Here is a 27,792-nt window from a genome sequence, read left to right as displayed (position 1 = left end):
CTCTTACCATAGGGAGGATAAAAGTCCTTGTGGTCTAGGTCTGCCACACCTGTCTGACAGGTACACAGGTAGGTTCCTCCGTACTCCAGACAGGGTCCTCCGTCAGGACACGGCCTGCTGTGGCTGCATGGGGTCTGGGTCACCTCTGAGGAGGACAGGAGGGTCAGAGAGAGAGAAACATCATGATAAAACTGACAACACTATGGAAGGACAGTCACTATTCAAGGCTAATCTGCCAATCTGAAAAGGCATATTTATAGCCCACTAACTCTGGCAGTGGTACTGTGTGATGCTACCTCATTGTAAGTAAGATACAATCCACAACATGATGCGTCTGTCTGTTTCCAATTACAGTCCAGTGTTTAATATGATATATATGATATGTACCAAACTGACAGTAGAGTCCAGTGTATAATATAATATAATATAATATGATATGTACCAAACTGACAGTAGAGTCCAGTGTATAATATAATATAATATAATATGATATGTACCAAACTGACAGTAGAGTCCAGTGTTTAATATGATATGTACCAAACTGACAGTAGAGTCCAGTGTTTAATATAATATGAAATGCACCAATCTGACAGTAGAGTCCAGTGTATAATATGATATGTACCAATCTGACAGTTAAGTCCAGTGTATAATATAATATGATATGTACCAATTCGACAGTAGAGTCCAGTGTATAATTGAGCAATAAGGCCCGAGGGGGTGTGGTATATATTCAATATACCACGGCTAAGGGCTGTTCTTAAGCACGACACAACGCGGAGTGCCTGGATAAATCCCTTAGCCGTGGTATATTGACCATATACCACAAACCCCTGAGGTGCCTTATTGCTATTATATAAACTGGTTACCAACGTATATAGAGTAGTACAAATAAATGTTTTGTCATACCTGTGGTATACGGTCTGATATACCACGGCTGTCAGCCAATCAGAATCCAGTTTATAATATGATATGATACGTACCAAACTGACAGTAGAGTCCGGTGAAGCCTGAGGGGCAGTCACAGGTCCCATTCACTTCCACACAGACGCCACCATTCTGGCACAGACACTCCTCTGTGGATGACAGACACAGACAGAAGAGAAGAGGTCACAGACACTGACTCAAAAGTTCAAAGCCACAAAACAGCTCATAGCCTGTTGGGTCACTTGCTACAGGATGACAGAGGTAGCCATTTATAAGCTACATGTACAACCTCAGAGGTCTGTAACACATGTTTTGAGAGGCAGCTTCAACAGTATCCCAGTCCCAGAGAACATCAACAGTATCCTAGTCCCAGAGAACATCAACAGCACCCCAGTCCCAGAGAACATCAACAGCACCCCAGTCCCAGAGAACATCAACAGTACCCCAGTCCCAGAGAACATCAACAGTACCCCAGTCCCAGAGAACATCAACAGTACCCCAGTCCCAGAGAACATCAACAGCACCCCAGTCCCGGAGAACATCAACAGTACCCCAGTCCCAGAGAACATCAACAGTACCCCAGTCCCAGAGAACATCTACAGTATCCCAGTCCCAGAGACCATCAACAGTACCTCAGTCCCAGAGAACATCAACAGTATCCTAGTCCCAGAGAACATCAACAGCACCCCAGTCCCAGAGAACATCAACAGTACCCCAGTCCCAGAGAACATCAACAGTACCCCAGTCCCAGAGAACATCAACAGCACCCCAGTCCCAGAGAACATCAACAGTATCCTAGTCCCAGAGAACATCAACAGTACCCCAGTCCCAGAGAACATCAACAGTATCCCAGTCCCAGAGAACATCAACAGTATCCTAGTCCCAGAGAACATCAACAGTACCCCAGTCCCAGAGAACATCAACAGTATCCCAGTCCCAGAGAACATCAACAGCACCCCAGTCCCAGAGAACATCAACAGTACCCCAGTCCCAGAGAACATCAACAGTACCCCAGTCCCAGAGAACATCAACAGCACCCCAGTCCCAGAGAACATCAACAGTACCCCAGTCCCAGAGAACATCAACAGTACCCCAGTCCCAGAGAACATCAACAGTACCCCAGTCCCAGAGAACATCAACAGTACCCCAGTCCCAGAGAACATCAACAGTACCCCAGTCCCAGAGAACATCAACAGTATCCCAGTCCCAGAGAACATCAACAGTATCCTAGTCCCAGAGAACATCAACAGTACCCCAGTCCCAGAGAACATCAACAGCACCCCAGTCCCAGAGAACATCAACAGTATCCTAGTCCCAGAGAACATCAACAGTATCCCAGTCCCAGAGAACATCAACAGTACCCCAGTCCCAGATAACATCAACAGTACCCCAGTCCCAGAGAACATCAACAGCACCCCAGTCCCAGAGAACATCAACAGTACCCCAGTCCCAGAGAACATCAACAGCACCCCAGTCCCAGAGACCATCAACAGTATCCTAGTCCCAGAGAACATCAACAGTATCCTAGTCCCAGAGAACATCAACAGCACCCCAGTCCCAGAGACCATCAACAGTATCCTAGTCCCAGAGAACATCAACAGTATCCTAGTCCCAGAGAACATCAACAGTATCCCAGTCCCAGAGAACATCAACAGTACCCCAGTCCCAGAGAACATCAACAGTACCCCAGTCCCAGAGAACATCAACAGTATCCTAGTCCCAGAGAACATCAACAGTACCCCAGTCCCAGAGAACATCAACAGTACCCCAGTCCCAGAGAACATCAACAGTATCCTAGTCCCAGAGAACATCAACAGTACCCCAGTCCCAGAGAACATCAACAGTATCCTAGTCCCAGAGAACATCAACAGTATCCCAGTCCCAGAGAACATCAACAGTACCCCAGTCCCAGAGAACATCAACAGCACCCCAGTCCCAGAGAACATCAACAGCACCCCAGTCCCAGAGAACATCAACAGCACCCCAGTCCCAGAGAACATCAACAGCACCCCAGTCCCAGAGAACATCAACAGCACCCCAGTCCCAGAGAACATCAACAGCACCCCAGTCCCAGAGAACATCAACAGTATCCTAGTCCCAGAGAACATCAACATTGAAGGTATAGCTAGACGGCCAACATGTGTTCTCTGTCTGTCTGTCTGTCTGTCTGTCTGTAATAAAGCCTGTTATTCTTCAACACCACCTCATCACAATATGTCCCATTGATTCAGGACCATTAATCTTCTCTACATCTTTATCTCATAGCTAGTTCTAGTTCACAGGACCAGACCATTCATTTACATTACATTATTCATACATTATATTTACATACCAACTGAGCTACAGGGGACTTTCCCAGACCATTCCCAGTCACTTTGTCAGTCAGTCAGCAGGCTGCATGTCCCCTTCCTTCAGTCCAAACTGGAAGAATGATTTTTATTTTCCTCTCTCTGCCTCCTACTTGCAGCAGTTTGGATCAATGGAAATTGCTGTATCACCGCTAAATAAAGGAAGTGGCTGTATCACTGCTAAATAAAGGAAGTGGCTGTATCACTGCTAAATAAAGGAAGTGGCTGTATCACCGCTAAATAAAGGAAGTGGCTGTATCACCGCTAAATAAAGGAAGTGGCTGTATCACTGCTAAATAAAGGAAGTGGCTGTATCACCGCTAAATAAAGGAAGTGGCTGTATCACTGCTAAATAAAGGAAGTGGCTGTATCACCGCTAAATAAAGGAAGTGGCTGTATCACTGCTAAATAAAGGAAGTGGCTGTATCACTGCTAAATGAAGGAAGTGGCTGTTTCACTGCTAAATAAAGGAAGTGGCTGTATCACCGCTAAATAAAGGAAGTGGCTGTATCACTGCTAAATAAAGGAAGTGGCTGTATCACTGCTAAATAAAGGAAGTGGCTGTATCACTGCTAAATAAAGGAAGTGGCTGTATCACCGCTAAATAAAGGAAGTGGCTGTATCACCGCTAAATAAAGGAAGTGGCTGTATCACTGCTAAATAAAGGAAGTGGCTGTATCACCGCTAAATAAAGGAAGTGGCTGTATCACCGCTAAATAAAGGAAGTGGCTGTATCACCGCTAAATAAAGGAAGTGGCTGTATCACCGCTAAATAAAGGAAGTGGCTGTATCACCGCTAAATAAAGGAAGTGGCTGTATCACTGCTAAATAAAGGAAGTGGCTGTATCACCGCTAAATAAAGGAAGTGGCTGTATCACCGCTAAATAAAGGAAGTGGCTGTATCACCGCTAAATAAAGGAAGTGGCTGTATCACCGCTAAATAAAGGAAGTGGCTGTATCACCGCTAAATAAAGGAAGTGGCTGTATCACCGCTAAATAAAGGAAGTGGCTGTATCACCGCTAAATAAAGGAAGTGGCTGTATCACCGCTAAATAAAGGAAGTGGCTGTATCACCGCTAAATAAAGGAAGTGGCTGTATCACCGCTAAATAAAGGAAGTGGCTGTATCACCGCTAAATAAAGGAAGTGGCTGTATCACTGCTAAATAAAGGAAGTGGCTGTATCACCGCTAAATAAAGGAAGTGGCTGTATCACCGCTAAATAAAGGAAGTGGCTGTATCACCGCTAAATAAAGGAAGTGGCTGTATCACTGCTAAATGAAGGAAGTGGCTGTTTCACTGCTAAATAAAGGAAGTGGCTGTATCACTGATAAATAAAGGAAGTGGCTGTATCACTGCTAAATAAAGGAAGTGGCTGTATCACCGCTAAATAAAGGAAGTGGCTGTATCACTGCTAAATAAAGGAAGTGGCTGTATCACCGCTAAATAAAGGAAGTGGCTGTATCACTGCTAAATAAAGGAAGTGGCTGTATCACTGCTAAATAAAGGAAGTGGCTGTTTCACTGCTAAATAAAGGAAGTGGCTGTATCACTGCTAAATAAAGGAATATTTACATTTTTCTCTCCTCTCTCTGCCTCTGAATTGCAGCAGTGAGGATCAAAGGAAGTGGATATATCACTGCTAAATGACTTCCCTTTGAAGTCAGGGGGGATCGGAGAAAAGAGGACGGCTGGGTGTTCTTTTTCTGATGATATGGAACATGTTTTGTGGGCTGCGTCCCGAATTTCACCCTATTTCCTATATAGTGTACTTTTTTTGACCAAAGCCAAATGGGCCCTGGTCAATAGTAGTGCACTACTATTCCAGGGGATAGGGTGCCATTTGGGATACACTCGTGATCAAAATGGAGCTATGCCCCCTGTGGCAATTAATGAACTGTTAATTAGCTGGAGAGGTTTCCATTGGCCGTGTATGTGTGTGTGTGTGTGTTTTCTCTTTGATCTAGGAGGACCGATTAGGAGGCTCTCCTCCCATCCTGTGTCCTGTTACCTTCTCTCTCTCCTTCTCTCTCTCCTTCCCTCTCTCATTCTCTCTCTCCTTCCCTCTCTCCTTCTCCATCCTTCCCTCTCTCCTTCTCTCTCTACTTCCCTCTCTCCTTCTCTCGTCTACTTCTCTCTCTCCTTCTCTCGTCTACTTCTCTCTCTCCTTCTCTCTCCTTCCCTCTCTCCTTCTCTCTCTACTTCCCTCTCTCCTTCTCTCTCTACTTCCCTCCATCCTTCTCTCGTCTACTTCTCTCTCTCCTTCTCTCTCTCATTTTCTCTCCTTCTCTCGCTCCTTCCCTCCCTCCCTCTCTCCTTCCCTCTCGCCTTCTCTCTCTCCTTCTCTCTCTCTCCTTCCCTCTCTCCTTCGCTCTCTCCTTCTCTCTCTCTCCTTCCTTCCCTCCCTCCTTCTCTCCCTCCTTCTCTCTCCTTCCCTCTCTCCTTCTCTCTTTCCTTCCCTCTCTCCTTCTCTCTCTCCTTCTCTCTCTCTCCTTCTCTCTCTCCTTCCTTCCTTCCCTCCCTCCTTTTCTCCCTCCTTCTCTGTCTCCTTCCCTCTCTCCTTCTCTCTCTCCTTCTCTCTCTCTCCTTCCTTCCCTCCCTCCTTCTCTCCCTCCTTCTCTCTCCTTCCCTCTCTCCTTCTCTCTCATTCCCTCTCTCCTTCTCTCTCTCCTTCTCTCTCTCTCCTTCCTTCCCTCCCTTCTTCTCTCCCTCCTCTCTCCTTCCCCCTCTCCTTCTCTCTCTCATTCTCTCTCTCCTTCCCTCTCTCCTTCTCTCTCTCCTTCTCTCTCTCTCCTTCCTTCCCTCCCTCCTTCTCTCCCTCCTTCTCTCTCTCCTTCTCTCTCTCCTTCTTTCTCTCCTTCCCTCTCTCCTTCCCTCTCTTCTGCTACTTTCTCTCTACCTCAACCCACATGTACATATTTCCTCAATTACCTTGACTAACCTGTACCCCTGCACATTGACTCTGTACCGGTAACCCCTGTATATAGCCTCGCTACTTATCTATTTTTTACTTAACCCTTATTTTTTCTTAAAACTGCATTGTTGGTTAAGGGCTTGTAAGTAAGCATTTCACTGTAAGGTCTACACCTGTTGTATTCGGCGCATGTGACAAACAACATGTGATTTGATTTGATTTGATCCTACTCCTTTTTCCACAGGGCCTTCCAAGTGAGCCAAGCAGGAAAGTATTTGGGCGATTTAGGAGAGTCTATATAAGCCTTGAGAGTTTCTTCAGCTCAAGGGTGAGGAGTAGCATGGATTTGCAATGGCTCACATACTATTAAAGAGCTTTTGGGGCTGAGAAATAAATCTGTGTTGACCGTGGCTACAGGACTTCAGCCTCGGTGGGGGAAACCAACATCCCACGGGAGAACCTACCCACCAGTTTTGAAAACACATTGTCCATTTACTAACACACACATAGTCTGCATCCCAAATGATACCCCATTCCCTATTTAGTGCACTACTCTTGACCAGGGCCTATAGGAAATAGGGTACCATTTGGGATGCATGGTACAGTATGATATTTCCCTCTAAGGAGGTGAAATAGTATTAGAGGTAGTAGTACAATAACACAGGATGTGTCATGTGGTTTATGCAGCAAGCAGCTGTTCCATAGAGCAGACAGGAGGACCGTAGAGCAGACAGGAGGACCATAGAGCAGACAGGAGGACCATAGAGCAGACAGGAGGACCATAGAGCAGACAGGAGGACCATAGAGCAGACAGGAGGACCATAGAGCAGACAGGAGGACCATAGAGCAGACAGGAGGACCATAGAGCAGACAGGAGGACCGTAGAGCAGACAGGAGGACCATAGAGCAGACAGGAGGACCATAGAGCAGACAAGAGGACCATAGAGCAGACAGGAGGACCATAGAGCAGACAGGAGGACCATAGAGCAGACAGGAGGACCATAGAGCAGACAGCTGTTCCATAGAGCAGACAGGAGGACCATAGAGCAGACAGGAGGACCATAGAGCAGACAGGAGGACCATAGAGCAGACAGGAGGACCATAGAGCAGACAGGAGGACCATAGAGCAGACAGGAGGACCGTAGAGCAGACAGGAGGACCATAGAGCAGACAGGAGGACCATAGAGCAGACAGGAGGACCGTAGAGCAGACAGGAGGACCACAGAGCAGACAGGAGGACCATAGAGCAGACAGGAGGACCGTAGAGCAGACAGGAGGACCGTAGAGCAGACAGGAGGACCATAGAGCAGACAGGAGGACCATAGAGCAGACAGGAGGACCGTAGAGCAGACATGAGGACCATAGAGCAGACAGGAGGACCGTAGAGCAGACAGGAGGACCATAGAGCAGACAGGAGGACCATAGAGCAGACAGGAGGACCATAGAGCAGACAGGAGGACCATAGAGCAGACAGGAGGACCACAGAGTTGTGCCATGGACCTCATCCAGAGGAGTAAGTGGCAGAGTCAGTGCTGAGTTTGGCAGAGTCAGTGCTGAATTTGGCAGAGCCAAATTGCACCATATTTCCCATAGTGCACTACCTTTGACTAGCAGTAGTAGGAACTAGGGACTAGGGTGCCATTTGGGATACACTTAGAGTCCTCTGGTCAAAAGCAGTGCACTATGTAGGGAATAGGGTGCCATTTGGGACACAAAATGTCAGAGTTTCCTGGTCAAAAGTAGTGCACTATATAAGGAATAGTTTGCCACTGCTCTGCGCTACTCTGCTGCCCTGCTGCCAGGCATGTTATACCAGACCCTGTCCGATGAAACTACCTGAATAAATACCAACCATCAGCTCCAGCCTAGACAGAGGCTCCTGTCCTTTCAAGTCTAGACAAAGCGGCACTTCCCCTTGTAAGTAAACTAATAAAATGCGCCATAAAGCAATTATTCCCAAAATGGACTGTTGTTCCCCCAGGTTCCCGTAGTAAACTGTGCGGTACAGATGAACATCCTCCATCATCACAGCAGAACAGGGTGGACCAGACAGTCTTTTCCCTCTTCCAGGGTACTGAGGCACATTCCTGTGGGATCAAACCGAATCACAACAGGTGTAGACTAACAGTGAAACTGCTTTACTTCACAACAATGCAGAGAAAACAATAGAACAATTATAGAAAGATAACAACACAAATAATATATATACACTGAGTAACGATAACTTGGATATATTCACGGGTTACCAGTACTGAGTCGATATGCAGGGGTACGAGGTAATTGAGGTAGATATGTACATATACACTACCAGTCAATAGTTTGGACACACCTACTCATTCCAGGGTTTTTCTTTATTTTTTACTATTTTCTACATTTGTAGAATAATTGTGAAGACATCAAAACTATGAAATAACACATATGGAATCATGTAGTAACCAAAAAAAGTGTTAAACAAATCAAAATATATTTTATATTTGAGATTCTTCAAATAGCCACCCTTTGCCTTGATGACAGCTTTGAAAACACTTGGCACTCTCAACCAGCTTCCTGAGGTAGTCACCTGGAATGCATTTCAATTAACAGGTGTACCTTCTTAAAAGTTAATTTGTGGAATTTCTTTCCTTCTTAATGCGTTTGAGCCCTATTTGGTAAAAGACCAAGTCCATATTATGGCAAGAACAGCTCAAATAAGCAAATAGAAATGACAGTCAATCATTACTTTAAGACATGAAGGTCAGTCAATACAGAACATTTCAAGAACTTTGAATGTTTCTTCAAGTGCAGTCGCAAAAACCATCAAGCGCTATGATGAAACTGGCTCTCATGAGGACCGCCACAGGAATGGAAGACCCAGAGTTACCTCTGCAGCAGAGGATACGTTCATTAGAGTTACCAGCCTCAGAAATTGCAGCCCAAATAAATGCTTCACAGAGTTCAAGTAACAGACACATCTCAACATCAACTGTTCAGAGGACACAGTGTGAATCACGCTTTCATGGTCAAATTGCTGCAAAGAAATCACTAATAAAGGACATCAATAAGAAGAAGAGACTTGCTTGGGCCAAGAAACATGAGCAATGGACATTAGACCGGTGGAAAATTGTCCTTTGGTCTGGAGTCCAAATTTGAGATTTTTGGTTCCAACCGCCGTGTCGTTGTGAGACGTGGTGTGGATGAACGGATGATCTCCGCATGTGTATTTCCCACCGTAAAGCATGGAGGAGGAGGTGTTATTGTGTGGGGGTGCTTTGCTGGTGACACTGTCCGTGATTAATTTAGAATTCAAGGCACACTTACCGTAACCAGCGTGGCTACCAAAGCATTCTGCAGCGATACGCCATCCCATCTGGTTTGGGCTTAGTGGGACTGTCATTTGTTTTTCAACAGGACAATGACCCAACACACCTCCAGGCTGTGTAAGGGCTATTTGACCAAGAAGGAGAGGGATGGAGTGCTGCATCAGATGACCTGGCCTCCACAATCCCCCGACCTCAACCCAATTGAGATGGTTTTGGATGAGTCGGACCGCAGAGAGTGAAGGAAAAGCAGCCAACAAGTGCTCAGCATATGTGGGAACTCCTTCAAGACTGTTGGAAAAGCATTCCAGGTGAAGCTGGTTGAGAGAATGCAAAGAGTGTGCATGACCATAGAGGAGCAGCATGACTATTTCTATTTGTATTTATTATGGATCCTCATTAGTTCCTGCCAAGGCAGCAGCTACTCTTCCTGGGGTTTATTATGGATCCCCATTAGTTCCTGCCAAGGCAGCAGCTACTCTTCCTGGGGTCCAGCAAAATCAAGGCAGTTATATACAAATTGTAAAACATTACAATCCATTCATTACAGAATTCACAACACACTAAGTGTGTGCCCTCAGGCCCATACTCCACTACCACCCATCTACAACACAAAATCCATGTGTACGTGTGTGTGTGTTGTGTATGTTATCATGTGTGTGTATGCATGTGTCTGTGCCTATGTTTGTGTTGCTTCACGGTCCCCGCTGTTCCATAAGGTGTATTTTTATTTGTTTTTTAAATCTGATTCTACTGCTTGCATGAGTTACCTGATGTGGAATAGAGTTCCATGTAGTCATGGCTCTATGTAGTACTGTGCGCCTCCCATAGTCTGCTCTGGACTTGGGGACTGTGAAGAGACCTCTGGTGGCATGTCTTGTGGGGTATGCATGGGTGTCTGAGCTGTGTGCTAGTAGTTTAAACAGACAGCTCGGTGCTTTCAACATGTCAAGACCTCTCGCAAATACAAGTAGTGACAAAGTCAATCTCTCCTCCACTTTGAGCCAGGAGAGATTGACATGCATATTATTAATGTTTGCACTCTGTGTACATCCAAGGGCCAGCCGTGCTGCCCTGTTCTGAGCCAATTGCAATTTTCCTAAGTCCCTCTTTGTGGCACCTGACCACACGACTGAACAGTAGTCCAGGTGCGAAAAAACTAGGGCCTGTAGGACCTGCCTTGTTGATAGTGCTGTTAAGAAGGCAGAGCAGCGCTTTATTATTGAGGGGGACCAAGTTAAATAAAAACATTTAAATAAAAAAGTAATAATATACACATTTGAACAACTGCAACAGTGATTAATGTCATTGGGGTGGGGGCAGAGTTAAAGTCCGTTGGGGGGAGGGGTGGAATGTCCATAGGGGGAGGCTCCTCTGAGATGTGTATGCCAAGGAATTTGATGTTATTGACCGTCTCCACAGCGGTTGATGAGGATGGGGGCATGTCCAGCATGGTTCCTCCTGAAATCCACAATCAGCTCCTTTGTTTTGCTGACGTTGAGGGAGAGGTTGTTTACCTGGCACCACGCCGTCAGACTGACGTTGAGGGAGAGGTTGTTTAACTGGCACCACCTGTACTGACCTCGCCTTCTGGACGATAGCGAGGTGAACAGGCAGTGGCTCGGGTGGTTGTTGTCCTTGATGATCTTTTTGGCCTTCCTGTGACAAAGGGTGCTTTAGGTGTCCTGGAGGTCTAGTTTGCCCCCGGTAATGCGTTCGGCAGACCGCACCACCCTCTGGAGAGCCCTGCGGTTGCGGGCGGTGCAGTTGCCGTACCAGGCGGTGATACAGCCCGACGCTGTTGCGCCTTCTTCACCACACTGTCTGAGTAGGTGGACCATCTCAGATTGTCAGTGATGTGTAAGCCGAGGAACTTGAAGCTTTCCACCTTCTCCACTGTGGTCCCGTCGATGTGGATAGGGGCGTGCTCCCTCTGCTGTTTCCTGAAGTCCACGATCAGCTCCTTTGTTTTGTTGACATTGAGTGAGAGGCTATTTTCCTGGCACCACACTCCCAGGGCCCTCACCTCCTCCCTGTAGGCTGTCTCGTCATTATTGGTAATCAGGCCTACTATTGTTGTGTCGTCTGCAAACTTGATGATTGAGTTGGAGGCGTGCTTGGCCACGCAGTCATGGGTGAACAGGGAGTACAGGAAGGGGCTGAGAATGCACCCTTGTGGGCCCCTGTGTTGAGGATCAGCGAAGTGGAGGTGTTGTTTCCTACCTTCACCACCTGGGGGCGGCCAGTCAGGAAGTCCAGGACCCAGTTGCACAGGGCGGGATTCAGACCCAGGGCCTCGAGCTTAATGATGAGCTTGGAGGGTACTATGGTGTTGAATGCTGAGCTATAGTCAATGAACAGCATTCTTACATAGGTATTCCTCTTGTCCAGATGGGATAGGGCAGCGTGCAGTGCGATGGTGATTGCATCGTCTGTGGATCTATTGGGGAGGTAAGCAAATTTAAGTAGGTCTTGGGTGACAGGTAAGGTAGAGGTGATATGATCCTTAACTAGCCTCTCAAAGCACTTCATGATGACAGAAGTGAGTGCTACGGGGTGATAGTCATTTAGTTCAGTTACCTTTGCTTTCTTGGGAACAGGAACAATGGTGGACATCTTGACGCAAGTGGGGACAGCAGACTGGGAAAGGGAGAGATTAATATGTCTGTAAAAACTCCAGCCAGCTGGTTTGGGCATGCTATGAGGACGCGGCTAGGGATGCCGTCTGGGCCGGCAGGCTTGCGAGGGTTAACACGCTTAAATGTCTTATTCACGTCGGCCACGGAGAAGGAGAGGCCACAAGCCTTGGTAGGGGGCCGTGTCGGTGGCACTGTGTTAACCCCGAAGAAGGTGTTTAGCTTGTCCGGAAGCAAGACGTCGGTGTCCGCGACGTGGCTGGTTTTCCCTTTGTAGTCCGTGATTGTCTATAGACCCTGCCACATACGTCTCGTGTCTGAGCCGTTGAATTGCGACTCCACTTTGTCTCTATACTGACGTTTTGCCTGTTTGATTGCCTTACGGAGGGAATAACTACACTGTTTGTACTCTGCCATATTCTCAGTCACCTTGCCATGGTTAAATATGGTGGTTCGTGCTTTCAGTTTTGCGCGAATACTGCCATCTATCCACGGTTTCTGGTTTGGGTAGGTTTTAATAATCACAGTGGGTACAACATCTCCTATACACTTTCTGATGAACTCAGTCACCTTATCCATGTATTTGTCAATGTTATTCTCAGAGGCTACCCGGAACAAATCCCAGTCCGCGTGATCAAAACAATCTTGAAGCATGGATTCCAATTGGTCAGACCAGCGTTGAATAGTCCTTAGCACGGGTACTTCCTGTTTGAGTTTCTGCCTATAGGAAGGGAGGAGCAAAATGGAGTCGTGATCAGATTTGACGAAGGGAGGGCAGGGGAGGGACTTGTAGGCATTTTGAAAAGCTGAGTAGCAGTGGTCTAATGTTTTCTCAGAGCGAGTGCTACAGTCAATGTGTTGGTAGAACTTCGGTAGCATTTTCCTCAAATTTGCTTTGTTAAAATCCCCAGCTACAATAAATGTGGCCTCAGGATAAGTGGTTTCCAGTTTGCATAAAGTCCAGTGTAGCTCTTTGAGGGCCGTCGTGGTATCGGCTTCAGGGGGAATATACACGGTTGTGACTATAGCCGAAGAGAACTCTCTTGGGAGGTAATATGGTCGGCATTTGATTGTGAGGTATTCTAGGTTGGGTGAACAAAAGGACTTGAGTTTCTGTATGTTATCACAATCACACCATGAGTAGTTAATCATGAAACAAACACCCCCACCTTTCTTCTTCCCGGAGAGTTCTTTATTCCTGTCTGTGGGATGTACTGAGAACCCAACTGACGGAGACAGTATATCCCGAGAGAGCCATGTTTCCGTGAAACAGAGTATGTTACAATCCCTGATGTCTCTCTGGAAGGAGATTCTCGCCCTGAGCTAGTCTACTTTATCCAGAGACTGAACATTAGCGAGTAATATACTCGGAAGCGATGGTGTGCGCGCCTCCTGAGTCGGACTAGAAGTCCACTCCGGATACCTCTTCTCCGCCGGCAGTGTTTAAGATCAGCCTCTGGAATCAGTTAAATTGCCCTGGGGGGTACGAACAAAGGATCCAATTCAGGAAAGCCGTATTCCTGGTCGTAATGCTGGTGGGGTACCGCCGCTCTGATATCCAAAAGTTATTTCCGGCTGTTTGTAATAAAACAAAACATTTCCTGGGCTAATAATGTAAGAAATAACACACAAAAAAACAAAAATTCTGCAAAGTTGCTTAGGAGCTAGAAGCAGAGCTGCCCTATCTGTCGGCGCCATCTTACAATACCCCATCTAGCAGGTTGGTATAGCAGCTTGAGCTAGGGAGAGATTGTAAAAAAACAGGCAGCACATACTCTGAGGGCATGGCTAGGGATGCCGTCTGGGCCGGCAGCCTTGCGAGGGTTAACACGTTTGAATGACTTCCATACGTCCTCAGTGGAGACTGTGAGTGTGTAGCCCACGTTGTCATCAGGGGCTCTCCTCGGCAGCTCAGGGTCGTTGTGCTCGAATCTTGAGAAAAAGGTTTGTAGCTCGTCCGGTAGGGTGGCGTTGGTGCCCGTGATGTGGCGGGCTTTCTTTTTGTAATCCGTGATCGTTGGGAGCCCCTGACACATACGCCTTGTGTCTGACCCACTGAATTGCGCCTCCACTTCGTACCTATACCTGTGTTTTGACATCTTGATTGCTCTGCGTAGGTCGTATTTGTACTGTTTAACCAAACTATTGTCCCCGGTCACCTTGCCCTTTTTATAAGCAGCATTTCTCTCTTTCAGTTTTCCTACAAGGCTGGTATCAATCCGTTATCTCCAGAGGCGACCAGGAACATATTCCAGTCCACGTGATAAAAACAGTCTTGGAGCGTGAATTTTGATTGGTCGGACCAACGCTGTATATACCTGACCACCGGAACTTCCCTCTTGAGTCTTTGTTTGTAGGCGGGGAGAAGCAAGACGGAGTGGAGTCACGGTCGGATTTTCCGAAAGAAGGATGAGAGAGGGCCTTACACCTGTGTCGAAAAAGGCGTGTAGCAGTGGTCAAGAGTAGAATTTCTGCAAGTTAGACAGTCGATGTGTTGGTAATAATTTGGGAGCACGGTTCTCAAATTACTTTTTTGTTAAAGTCCCCCACAACAATGAACGCTGCCTCTGGGAATGGGGTCTCCAGTTTGTTCAGGGTCCAATGAAGATCTTTGAGAGCATTTTTGGTGTCGGCTTGGGACGGGATGTACACAGCCATGGCGAAAATCCCTGAGAACTCTCTCGGAAGGTAAAAAGGACAAAATTTGATGACCAAGTATTCCAAGTCGGGGGAGCAGAAGCTGAAGCTCACAAGTTCCTGTAGATTTCCATCGTCGTGTTGTTGGTCATAAAGCAGAGCCTTGCTCAGAGAGAGCCCGCTGCCTATCTGAACAAAAAACTGTAAAACCGGATGGTTGTATATAATCGGTTTGGATGTCGGAGGAAAGTCTCAGAAAATTGGAGTATGTTGCAGGATCTGATGTCCCTCTGGAAGGAGAGCCTCACTCTGATCTGATGTCCCTCTGGAAGGAGAGCCTCACTCTGAGTTCATCAAGTTTGTTCATTAGTGATTGAACATTGGTGAGTAGTATGCTGGGTAATGGAGGACAGTAGCATGCTGGGTAATGGAGGACAGTAGTATGCTCTGTAATGGAGGACAGTAGTATGCTCTGTAATGGAGGACAGTAGCATGCTGGGTAATGGAGGACAGTAGTATGCTGGGTAATGTAGGACAGTAGTATGCTCTGTAATGGAGGACAGTAGTATGCTGGGTAATGGAGGACAGTAGCATGCTGGGTAACGGAGTATGTCTCCCGAGTGGCGCAGTGGTCTAAGGCACTGCATCGCAGTGCTAGCTGTGCCACTAGAGATCCTGGTTCAAATCCAGGCTCTGCTGTAGCTGGCCGCAACCGGGAGACCAATGGGGCGGCGCACAATTGGCCCAGCGTCGTCCAGGGTAGGGGAGGGAATGGCCGGCAGGGAGGTAGCTCAGTTGGTAGAGCATGGCGTTTGCAACGCCAGGGTAGTGGGTTCGTTTCCCACGGGGGGCCAGTATGAAAATAGAAAAAGAATAATGTATGCACTAACTGTAAGTCGCTCTGGATAAGAGCGTCTGCTAAATGACGTAAATGTAAAATGTAATGTATGCTGGGTAATGGAGGACAGTAGTATGCTGGGTAATGGAGGACAGTAGCATGCTGGGTAATGGAGGACAGTAGTATGCTGGGTAATGGAGGACAGTAGTATGCTGGGTAATGGAGGACAGTAGTATGCTGGGTAATGGAGGATAGTAGTATGCTGGGTAATGGAGGACAGTAGTATGCTGGGTAATGGAGGACAGTAGTATGCTGGGTAATGGAGGACAGTAGTATGCTGGGTAATGGAGGACAGTAGTATGCTGGGTAATGGAGGACAGTAGTATGCTGGGTAATGGAGGACGGTAGTATGCTGGGTAATGGAGGACAGTAGTATGCTGGGTAATGGAGGACAGTAGTATGCTGGGTAATGGAGGACAGTAGTATGCTCTGTAATGGAGGACAGTAGTATGCTGGGTAATGGAGGACAGTAGTATGCTGGGTAATGGAGGACAGTAGTATGCTCTGTAATGGAGGACAGTAGTATGCTGGGTAATGGAGGACAGTAGTATGCTGGGTAATGGAGGACAGTAGTATGCTGAGTAATGGAGGACAGTAGTATGCTGGGTAATGGAGGACAGTAGTATGCTGGGTAATGGAGGACAGTAGTATGCTGGGTAATAGAGGACAGTAGTATGCTGGGTAATGGAGGACAGTAGCATGCTGGGTAATGGAGGACAGAAGTATGCTGGGTAATGGAGGACAGTAGCATGCTGGGTAATGGAGGACAGTAGTATGCTGGGTAATGGAGGACAGTAGTATGCTGGGTAATGGAGGACAGTAGTATGCTGGGTAATGGAGGACAGTTGTATGCTCTGTAATGGAGGACAGTAGTATGCTGGGTAATGGAGGACAGTAGTATGCTGGGTAATGTAGGACAGTAGTATGCTCTGTAATGGAGGACAGTAGTATGCTGGGTAATGGAGGACAGTAGTATGCTGGGTAATGGAGGACAGTAGCATGCTGGGTAATGGAGGACAGAAGTATGCTGGGTAATGGAGGACAGTAGCATGCTCTGTAATGGAGGACAGTAGTATGCTGGGTAATGGAGGACAGTAGTATGCTGGGTAATGGAGGACAGTAGTATGCTGGGTAATGGAGGACAGTAGTATGCTGGGTAATGGAGGACAGTAGTATGCTGGGTAATGGAGGACAGTAGTATGCTGGGTAATGGAGGACAGTAGTATGCTCTGTAATGGAGGACAGTAGCATGCTGGGTAATGGAGGACAGTAGTATGCTGGGTAATGGAGGACAGTAGTATGCTGGGTAATGGAGGACAGTAGCATGCTGGGTAATGGAGGACAGTAGTATGCTGGGTAATGGAGGACAGTAGTATGCTGGGTAATGGAGGACAGTAGTATGCTGGGTAATGGAGGACAGTAGTATGCTGGGTAATGGAGGACAGTAGTATGCTGGGTAATGGAGGACAGTAGTATGCTGGGTAATGGAGGACAGAAGTATGCTGGGTAATGGAGGACAGTAGCATGCTGGGTAATGGAGGACAGTAGTATGCTGGGTAATGGAGGACAGAAGTATGCTGGGTAATGGAGGACAGTAGCATGCTGGGTAATGGAGGACAGAAGTATGCTGGGTAATGGAGGACAGTAGCATGCTGGGTAATGGAGGACAGTAGTATGCTGGGTAATGGAGGACAGTAGTATGCTGGGTAATGGAGGACAGAAGTATGCTGGGTAATGGAGGACAGTAGCATGCTGGGTAATGGAGGACAGTAGTATGCTGGGTAATGGAGGACAGTAGTATGCTGGGTAATGGAGGACAGTAGTATGCTGGGTAATGGAGGACAGTAGTATGCTGGGTAATGGAGGACAGTAGTATGCTGGGTAATGGAGGACAGTTGTATGCTGGGTAATGGAGGACAGTAGTATGCTCTGTAATGGAGGACAGTAGTATGCTGGGTAATGGAGGACAGTAGTATGCTGGGTAATGGGGGACAGTAGTATGCTGGGTAATGGAATAACAGTCATCCAATATGATGTAATAGAAATAAGGCCATGCTCATGAGAAAAAAAAAAACGTCCTCCCTCATCTTAAACGTCACTGACCGCCACTGCTTTACCTGCTGTCCAACTGTCTTCAGCTAGAATCTGCTAGAAAAGGTTCTGACCTATACCTGCTGTCCAACTGTCTTCAGCTAGAATCTGCTAGAAAAGGTTCTGACCTATACCTGCTGTCCAACTGTCTTCAGCTAGAATCTGCTAGAAAAGGTTCTGACCTATACCTGCTGTCCAACTGTCTTCAGCTAGAATCTGCTAGAAAAGGTTCTGACCTATACCTGCTGTCCAACTGTCTTCAGCTAGAATCTGCTAGAAAAGGTTCTGACCTATACCTGCTGTCCAACTGTCTTCAGCTAGAGCAGGGTATGTCCCAGTCAGTACTTTACCTTCACAGTTGTCACCATAGAATCCTTGGGTACATGTGCAGTTGTAACTCCCAGAGCCGGTGTGTTCACAGATCTGGTGGTTCTCACAGCCCTCCCCCTCACAGGACACTGCCAGACAGACAAGAGGACCAGCTACTTTAGTTTATACCATAACCTTGGCCTAGGGCAACACAGTGTGTGATGCCAAAACACATAAAGAACAGGCAAGTACTATACTTTTAAACAAGTTTTTGGAATTTAAAAAAAAAGCTTAGGAAATGATGAACTCTGATCTGAGAAATACATTTATCACATACAAGATGTCCACTGTTCTTTTGTGTTTGACTGAGAGAGGTGGTTCTGTCAATAGACTCCAAGCTGATTCAACGTTTCTTATGGAAAATTATTCTGTCTGGCAAAACCATAGATGTTCTGATGACCAACATTCAAATGACCTACAAGCACATAGCTCAGCTCTTACCTGTTTGATTTTCAGTTTGAGGAGTAGACGACGAATTCACTTGGGCCGACACCAACTCTATGAAAGAAAATACGAAAGGTTGAGGCTTTCTAGCTAATTGTAAGAATTGTTCAGACAGTTACAAGGATAGTGTGCCAACATACTACGCCACAGCATTAGCACAGAAAGGAAGCTCTTTCTTTCTCCCTGTGTTGCTCTTAGTGGAGAAGCCCAGAGACCTGGCCTCAGCTCTCAGCCATTAGCTAACCATGATACCACGGTATACGGTGTTACCACGGTAATAAACCACGGTGTGGTTGCTGAGGTTCTGAAAACAGGCGACGCCGCAAAGCCTTTCAACAAACCACCAGGTCACTCTTTTTTTATTTATTTAACCTTTATTTAACTAGGCATGTCAGTTAAGAACAAATTCTTATTTACAATGACGGCCTACACCGGCCAAACCCGGACGACGCTGGGCCAATTGTGCGCCGCCCCTATGGGACTCCCAATCACGGCCGGTTGTGATTTACAGCCTGGAATCGAACCAGGGGGGTCTGTAGTGACGCCTCAAGCCTCTAACACGGAGCTCCTAGCCGCTCTCAGGGTGTCCCAAACTGCACCTTATTCCGTATACAGTACACTACTTACCATGGGCCCTGGTCAAAAGTAGTACACTATAAAGGGAATATAATTCCATTTGGGATGCAACCTCACCCATCTCATCCTCCCAGAGAGAGGTTAGTCAGGTTTCGTTTAATGCCTGCTGTCCCCAGTTGGAAACATGTTCTATTGCAGGAAGCCAAAACAGAGAGCAGAAAGCAGGGCTCGCCGGCCACCTTTGGTAACATTTTATATCACGAACCATTGTTCCAAACATGCAAATTAAACCAGAGAAATGGCAGAGCCGGCATTCACTTGCAGAATCAGAGCAACATGCATCCCAAATGGCACCCTATTCCCTATATAGTGCACTACTTTAGACCAGAGAATGGCACCCTATTCCCTATATAGTGCACTACTTTAGACCAGAGAATGGCACCCTATTCCCTATATAGTGCACTACTTTAGACCAGAGAATGGTACCCTATTCCCTATATAGTGCACTACTTTAGACCAGAGAATGGCACCCTATTCCCTATATAGTGCACTACTTTAGACCAGAGAATGGCACCCTATTCCCTATATAGTGCACTACTTTAGACCAGAGAATGGCACCCTATTCCCTATATAGTGCACTACTTTAGACCAGAGAATGGCACCCTATTCCCTATATAGTGCACTACTTTAGACCAGAGAATGGCACCCTATTCCCTATATAGTGCACTACTTTAGACCAGAGAATGGCACCCTATTCCCTATATAGTGCACTACTTTAGACCAGAGAATGGCACCCTATTCCCTATATAGTGCACTACTTTAGACCAGAGAATGGCACCCTATTCCCTATATAGTGCACTACTTTAGACCAGAGAATGGCACCCTATTCCCTATATAGTGCACTACTTTTGACCAGGACCCATAGGACCAATGTTGTGTGTCTACTCTCTAACTGGCATAAACTAGCAGAATCAAAGTTAGTGAGTCCCAAATGGCACCCTAGTCCCTAAAGGGGAAGTAAGTAAGCCTTGTCCAAGCCAGAACGACCCATAGGGGCAGGAGCCCCTATCTCCTGATTCTGTAGCGTGAGGCAGCTTGATGTACAAGTACACCCCCCTGGACAGGATGCCAGTCTGTGGGCACTGGTCAAAAATTAGTGCACTATATAGGGAATAGGGTGCCATTTGGGACGCAAGGGGGGTCAGTTGAATAGTACTCCTTCTAAAGAAGAAGGAGAGTTTTATCAGTAGCTCACCTGTCTCGCAGTGTGTCCCGGTGAAGGCAACAGGACAGGTGCAGGCGTAACCATTCACCTGGTCTTTACACTGCCCTCCATTCAGACAGGGCTGGGAAACACACTCGTCCATGTCTGGATCCACAAACACAACAAAACATACATGTTATTCAATCCCCAGTCGTTATCTATGTGGGAAACTGAGGATTTGGAAAAGAGACATTTCCAAGGTAGTAATGAACAAGCCTAGAGCCAACCTGAACGGTTCTCTTTCAATGTTTTCCCGCGTCCCAAAATGGCACCCTGTTCCCTATAGTGGTCTAAAGTAGTGCACTATGTAGGGAATAGGGTGTCGTTTGGGACACAGTCAAGGTGTTGAAGCTGTATGCTGACAGACAACAGTGTGGGTCAACAGTCTGACACGTATGTGAATCACAAATTTAGACCGCATGTTGTCTTTTGGAAAAGCATCCATCCTGTCCGGACGCAATCATAACTTTCCAAGACAGTCCTGGTTTTCAAGATAACCCCGGGAAGGTATTCAGTCTTGGACTTGGTTAAATCATTTTCCACTGGACATGTACTGTAGGGTGTAATTCCCTACGATATCAAAAAGACACAATGGCAGGGTGAAGAGTAATTAGGGTGAAGAGTAATTAGGTAATTATAATTATAGTGATTAACAGGGCCCAGGTCAAAGTAGTGCACTACATAGAGAACAGGGTTCAATTTGGGATGCGACCTTTCTTTTCAGTTCGGCTTGGATGCAGACTAGTAATTAATGGCCTTCGCCCATCCATCTCTGAACAGAACAGAGCAACACGTGTAGTGTTGTCTGTGTGTGTATATATGTGTGTGTGTGTGTGTGTGTGTGTGTGCGTGTGCGTGTTTGTGTTTGTGTGTTGATCTCCAAGACCAGAGCTGGATCAGGGAACTGAAGTTCCTTTCAGCAGGTGTACTGTTACACTGAACCAGGTGTCTCGTATTAAGGAGTCCTCTCACGTAGGAACTACAGTACAGGTAGACTCAAACAGTTCCCCTTCTTGTTTCATCAATAACCCATCATGTAGTGAGAGACCAGGATGTCACACCGGGTCTGTGTCCCCTAGGGTGGCCTTTTGGGACACAGACCATGAAACCAAAGTCACTACACTCCTCAATGTCTCTATTGAAGACAGGTTTGAGTTCCGTGAACTTTAATAGGTCTGCACACTCTGTGACCCCAGAAAGAACAACCAGATATAATCCAACCGCAATGTGTTTGCAGCTGAACTGTAACCTGCTAAAAGCTATCAATCAGGCCATACAGGCTTGGCTTCATGGGAACTCTCTCTGGATGAAGTAACATCTGTCCGATTGATGATAATTGTAATGTAGAAACCAGAGAGACTGTTTCCCTGGGGAGAGAGATGCCCATACTCCAACCCCTACACCCGAACCCTTCCTGAGAGACTGTGTAGCCCTTTGGCTAACTCACCTGTCTCACACAGAGTGCCAGTGTAGCCCCCCTCACACATGCAGGTGAAATTGTCGACACCTTGTACACATAACGCTCCGTTGAGGCAGGCTCTGTCTTTGCACTTGTCAATGTCTGCAGGCAGAAACACACACACACATACACACAGAGAGATAGACACATACACGGGATATTTACTCAGCTGATTAATATATCCGCCACACCACTCCCCTCACCCTGCAAATATGTGCTGCTGGCTGTGAAAGGTATTAGAGGAAGTTTGATATGTCTCCACAGGCCGGACTGGGGGACGGAACGGGGAGAGGGGAGGGGAGGGAGGAGAGGGGGAACAGGGAGAGGGGAGGGGGACAGGTTAGGACTGAGATGGGGAGAGGAGGGACAGAGAGAGGGGAGGGGGACAGGGTAGGACTGAGAGGGGGAGAGGGGGGACAGAGAGAGGGGAGGGGGACAGGGTAGGACTGAGAGGGGGAGAAGGGAGAACAGGGAGAGGGGAGGGGGACAGGGTAGGACTAAGAGGGGGAGAGGGGGAACAGAGAGGAGAGAAGAGAGGGGGAACAGAGAGGAGAGGAGAGGAGAGGAGAGGAGAGGAGAGTAGAGGAGAGGAGAGGAGAGGAGAGGAGAGGAGAGGAGAGGAGAGGAGAGGAGAGGAGAGGAGAGGAGAGGAGAGGAGAGGAGAGGAGAGGAGAGGAGAGAAAGGGGAAGAAGGGGAACAGAGAGGAGAGGGGAGAAGAGAAGAGAGGGGGAACAGAGAGGAGAAAGGAGGGGGAACAGAGAGGAGAGGAGAGGAGAGGAGAGGAGAGGAGAGGAGAGGAGAGGAGAGGAGAGGAGAGGAGAGGAGAGGAGAGGAGAGGAGAGGAGAGGAGAGGAGAGGAGAGGAGAGGAGAGGAGAGGAGAGGAGAGGAGAGGAGAGGAGAGGAGAGGAGAGGGGGCGAACAGAGCAAGACAGAGACAAGGGGCAGGGAATGACTGAGGGAGATGATATAAGAGGAGAGTGGGACAGAAAAGACCAGAGAGGAGAGGGGAATGGAACAGAGAAAATCTGAGAGGAGAGGGGAGTTGAACAGAGAAGATCCGAGAGGAGAGGGGAGTGGAACAGAGAAGATCAGAGAGGAGAGAGGAGTGGAACAGAGAAGATCAGAGAGGAGAGAGGAGTGGAACAGAGAGGACCAGAGAGGGGAGGGGAGTGGAACAGAGAGGACCAGAGAGGAGATGGGGAGTGGAACAGAGAGGACCAGAGAGGAGATGGGAGTGGAACAGAGAGGACCAGAGAGGAGATGGGAGTGGAACATGGTTGTGTGATTGGGGTAAAGGTAGAGCAAGGAGAGAGGGAGGAAGAGAGGGTACTGTACCCGTTTGGCAGACTGTCCCTGTAAACCCAGATGGGCATTGGCAGGTGAATCCATTAACCTGGTCTGAGCAGGTACCTCCGTTCTGACAGGGATAGGACGAACACTCATCTACATCTACACACACACACACACACACACACACACACACACACACACACACACACACACACACACACACACACACACACACACACACACAGAGAGAGAGAGCGAGACAGAGAGAGACAGAGATACATGAGGATGAATAGGGTGACTGCAGTATAAACACATACAAGGCAGAATAAATCCAGGCTGATTTAGTAGAAGGTTATGAGTTGTCCAAGAGGAGTGTTGCAGAAAGACCTGGTAGGAGGAGTGTGGCAGAGAGACCTGGCAGGGGGAGTGTGGCAGAAAGACCTGGCAGGAGGAGTGTGGCAGAGAGACCTGGCAGGAGGAGGAGAGAGACCTAGCAGTGACCTGGTATGCGTATTACAAGCAGATGTGCCTAAAGGAAATATCTTATCAGGTTGTCCCTTGGCAGGTCAGGTGAAATCCAGCTTTTATAAGCTGACATCCTCTTTCCTGGCGCAGCGGAGCATGGAGCAGAGAGGAGCAGAGCAGGATACCTGAATCCCAAATCAACCCCTAGCCCTTAACCCCTAGTCCCTTAACCCCTAGCCCCTACCCCCAGAGCAGAGCAGAGAGAGGGGTGTGATGAAGATTCCTGAATCCCAAATCATTTGGGATGAATTGGAACGCCGACTGCGAGCCAAGGCCTAATCGTCCAACATCACTAATGCTCTTGTGGCTGAATGGAAGCAAGTCCCTGCAGCAATGTTCGAACATCTAGTGGAAAGCCTTCCCAGAAGAGTGGAGGCTGTTATAGCAGCAAAAGGGGTGACCAACTCCATATTAATGCCCATGATTTTTGGAATGAGATGTTCAACGAGCAGGTGTCCACATACCTTTGGTCATGTAGTGTATATATGAACTACGCATTGATACATCCAGCCCAAAGGTTAAAAAAATACTTACTAGTCACCAAAGTTGCGGAGCATGTCTTTAAACCAATCAAATCCTCTCAGATTTAGGGGTTGTTTCTAAACAGTGTGGCAGAGTGGAGCAGAGTGACTGGGGTCAAAGGTCAAAGTTCACTGACTGACCTATCTGGCACCGTCGTCCGGTGAAGCCAGCTAGACAGGAGCAGGTGAAGGAAGGGTTTCCGGTGATGCAGTCATCAATACAGCGACCTCCATTCAGACAGGGTCGAAGGTGTGGACACACAGACGCTGTGGGGGAGAGATAGAACACCTACAGTTAGTGAGGAGGAGAGATAGAACAGTTAGTTAGTGAGGAGGAGAAATAGAACAGTTAGTTAGTGAGGGGAGATAGAACAGTTAGTTAGTGAGGGGAGGTAGAACAGTTAGTTAGTGAGGGGAGATAGAACACCTACAGTTAGTGAGGAGGAGAGATAGAACAGTTAGTTAGTGAGGAGGAGAGAGATAGAACAGTTAGTTAGTGAGGAGGAGAGATAGAACAGTTAGTTAGTGAGGAGGAGAGAGATAGAACAGTTAGTTAGTGAGGAGGAGAGATAGAACAGTTAGTTAGTGAGGGGAGATAGAACAGTTAGTTAGTGAGGGGAGATAGAACAGTTAGTTAGTGAGGGGAGATAGAACACCTACAGTTAGTGAGGAGGAGAGATAGAACAGTTAGTTAGTGAGGAGGAGAGAGATAGAACAGTTAGTTAGTGAGGAGGAGAGATAGAACAGTTAGTTAGTGAGGAGGAGAGAGATAGAACAGTTAGTTAGTGAGGAGGAGAGATAGAACAGTTAGTTAGTGAGGGGAGATAGAACAGTTAGTTAGTGAGGAGGAGAGATAGAACAGTTAGTTAGTGAGGGGAGATAGAACAGTTAGTTAGTGAGGAGGAGAGATAGAACAGTTAGTTAGTGAGGGGAGATAGAACAGTTAGTTAGTGAGGAGTAGAGATAGAACAGTTATTTAGTGATGAGAGATAGAACAGTTAGTTAGTGAGGAGGAGAGATAGAACAGTTAGTTAGTGAGGAGGAGAGATAGAACAGTTAGTTAATGAGGAGGAGAGATAGAACAGTTAGTTAGTGAGGAGGAGAGATAGAAAAGCTAGTTAGTGAGGAGGAGAGATAGAACAGTTAGTTAGTGAGGAGGAGAGATAGAACAGTTAGTTAGTGAGGAGAGATAGGACAGTTAGTTAGTGAGGAGAGATAGAACAGTTAGTTAGTGAGGAGGAGAAATAGAACAATTAGTTAGTGAGAAGGAGAGATAGAATCGTTAGTTAGTGAGGAGGAAAGATAGAACAGTTAGTTAGTGAGGAGGAGAAATAGAAAAGCTAGTTAGTGAGGAGAGATGGAACAGTTAGTTAGTGAGGAGGAGAGATAGAACAGTTAGTTAGTGAGGAGATATAGAACAGTTAGTTAGTGAGGAGAAGAGATATAACAGTTAGTGAGGAGAGATAGAACAGCTAGTTAGTGAGGAGAGATAGAACAGCTAGTTAGTGAGGAGGAGAAATAGAACAGTTCGTTACTGAGGGGAGATATAACAGTTAGTTAGTGAGGAGAAGAAGAAGAAATAGAACAGTTAGTTACTGAGGGGAGATCGAACAGTTAGTTAGTGAGAAGAGATAGAACAGCTAGTTAGTGAGAAGAGATAGAACAGTTAGTTAGTGAGGAGGAGAGATAGAACAGTTAGTTAGTGAGGAGAGATAGAACAACTAGTTAGTGAGAAGAGATAGAACAGTTAGTTAGTGAGGAGGAGAGATAAAACAGTTAGTTAGTGAGGAGGAGAGATAGAACAGTTAGTTAGTGAGGAGGAGAAATAGAACAGTTAGTTAGTGAGGAGGAGAGATAGAACAGTTAGTTAGTGAGGAGAAGAGTTAGAACAGCTAGTTAATGAGGAGGAGAGATATAACAGTTAGTTAGTGAGGAGGAGAGATAGAACAGCTAGTTAGTGAGGAGAGATAGAAACAGCTAGTTAGTGAGGAGGAGAGATAGAACAGTTAGTTAGTGAGGAGAAGAGATAGAACAGCTAGTTGGTGAGGAGGAGAGATAGAACAGTTAGTTAGTGAGGAGAAGAGATAGAACAGCTAGTTAGTGAGGAGGAGAGATAGAACAGTTAGTTAGTGAGGAGGAGAAATAGAACAGTTAATGAGGAGAAGATATAGAACAGTTAGTTAGTGAGGAGAGATAGAACAGCTAGTTAGTGAGGAGAGATAGAACAGTTAGTTAGTGAGGAGGAGAGATAGAACAGTTAGTTAGTGAGGAGAAGAGATAGAACAGTTAGTTAGTGAGGGGAAGAGATAGAACAGTTAGTGAGGAGAAGAGATAGAACAGCTAGTTAGTGAGGAGAAGAGATAGAACAGCTAGTTAGTGAGGAGAAGAGATAGAACAGCTAGTTAGTGAGGAGAGATAGAACAGTTAGTTAGTGAGGAGAATAAATAGAACAGTTAGTTAGTGAGGAGGAGAGATAGAACAGTTAGTTAGTGAGGAGGAGAAATAGAACAGTTAGTTAGTGAGGAGGAGAGATAGAACAGTTAGTTAGTGAGGAGAAGAGTTAGAACAGCTAGTTAATGAGGAGGAGAGATATAACAGTTAGTTAGTGAGGAGGAGAGATAGAACAGCTAGTTAGTGAGGAGAGATAGAACAGCTAGTTAGTGAGGAGGAGAGTTAGAACAGTTAGTTAGTGAGGAGGAGAGATATAACAGTTAGTTAGTGAGGAGAAGAGATAGAACAGCTAGTTAGTGAGGAGGAGAGATAGAACAGCTAGTTAGTGAGGAGGAGAGATAGAACAGCTAGTTAGTGAGGAGAAGAGATAGAACAGCTAGTTAGTGAGGAGGAGAGATAGAACAGTTAGTTAGTGAGGAGGAGAAATAGAACAGTTAATGAGGAGAATATATAGAACAGTTAGTTAGTGAGGAGAGATAGAACAGCTAGTTAGTGAGGAGAGATAGAACAGTTAGTTAGTGAGGAGGAGAGATAGAACAGTTAGTTAGTGAGGAGAAGAGATAGAACAGTTAGTTAGTGAGGGGAAGAGATAGAACAGTTAGTGAGGAGAAGAGATATAACAGCTAGTTAGTGAGGAGAAGAGATAGAACAGCTAGTTAGTGAGGAGAAGAGATAGAACAGCTAGTTAGTGAGGAGAGATAGAACAGTTAGTTAGTGAGGAGAAGAAATAGAACAGTTAGTTAGTGAGGGGAGATAGAACAGTTAGTTAGTGAGGGGAGATAGAACAGTTAGTTAGTGAGGGGAGATAGAACACCTACAGTTAGTGAGGAGGAGAGATAGAACAGTTAGTTAGTGAGGAGAGATAGAACAACTAGTTAGTGAGAAGAGATAGAACAGTTAGTTAGTGAGGAGGAGAGATAAAACAGTTAGTTAGTGAGGAGGAGAGATAGAACAGTTAGTTAGTGAGGAGGAGAAATAGAACAGTTAGTTAGTGAGGAGGAGAGATAGAACAGTTAGTTAGTGAGGAGAAGAGTTAGAACAGCTAGTTAATGAGGAGGAGAGATATAACAGTTAGTTAGTGAGGAGGAGAGATAGAACAGCTAGTTAGTGAGGAGAGATAGAAACAGCTAGTTAGTGAGGAGGAGAGATA

General features: G+C 46.6%; 1 protein-coding gene across 1 annotated transcript in view; it reads right to left on the bottom strand.

Moving 5' to 3' along the window:
* Positions 1–7: 7 nt before the first annotated feature.
* Positions 8–27,792, bottom strand: part of LOC311122447 (sushi, nidogen and EGF-like domain-containing protein 1) — a gene marked incomplete at both ends in the record, with an annotated part of 46,566 nt that continues 18,781 nt past the window's right edge. Inside the window, 8 exons of the mRNA XM_084196798.1 lie at positions 8–145; positions 981–1,073; positions 18,092–18,199; positions 18,552–18,608; positions 20,386–20,499; positions 21,842–21,955; positions 23,191–23,304; positions 24,333–24,458. Coding sequence (XP_084052924.1) covers positions 8–145; positions 981–1,073; positions 18,092–18,199; positions 18,552–18,608; positions 20,386–20,499; positions 21,842–21,955; positions 23,191–23,304; positions 24,333–24,458 — 864 coding nt within the window. The remainder of the gene's footprint in view (positions 146–980; positions 1,074–18,091; positions 18,200–18,551; positions 18,609–20,385; positions 20,500–21,841; positions 21,956–23,190; positions 23,305–24,332; positions 24,459–27,792) is intronic.

This window comes from Coregonus lavaretus (genome assembly GCF_964263955.1).
Source record: "Coregonus lavaretus genome assembly, contig: HAP1_SCAFFOLD_3654, whole genome shotgun sequence".
Lineage (NCBI taxonomy): Eukaryota > Metazoa > Chordata > Actinopteri > Salmoniformes > Salmonidae > Coregonus > Coregonus lavaretus.
The sequence above is the reverse complement of the archived record's forward strand: the minus strand, read 5'-3'. Positions and strand labels throughout refer to the sequence as shown.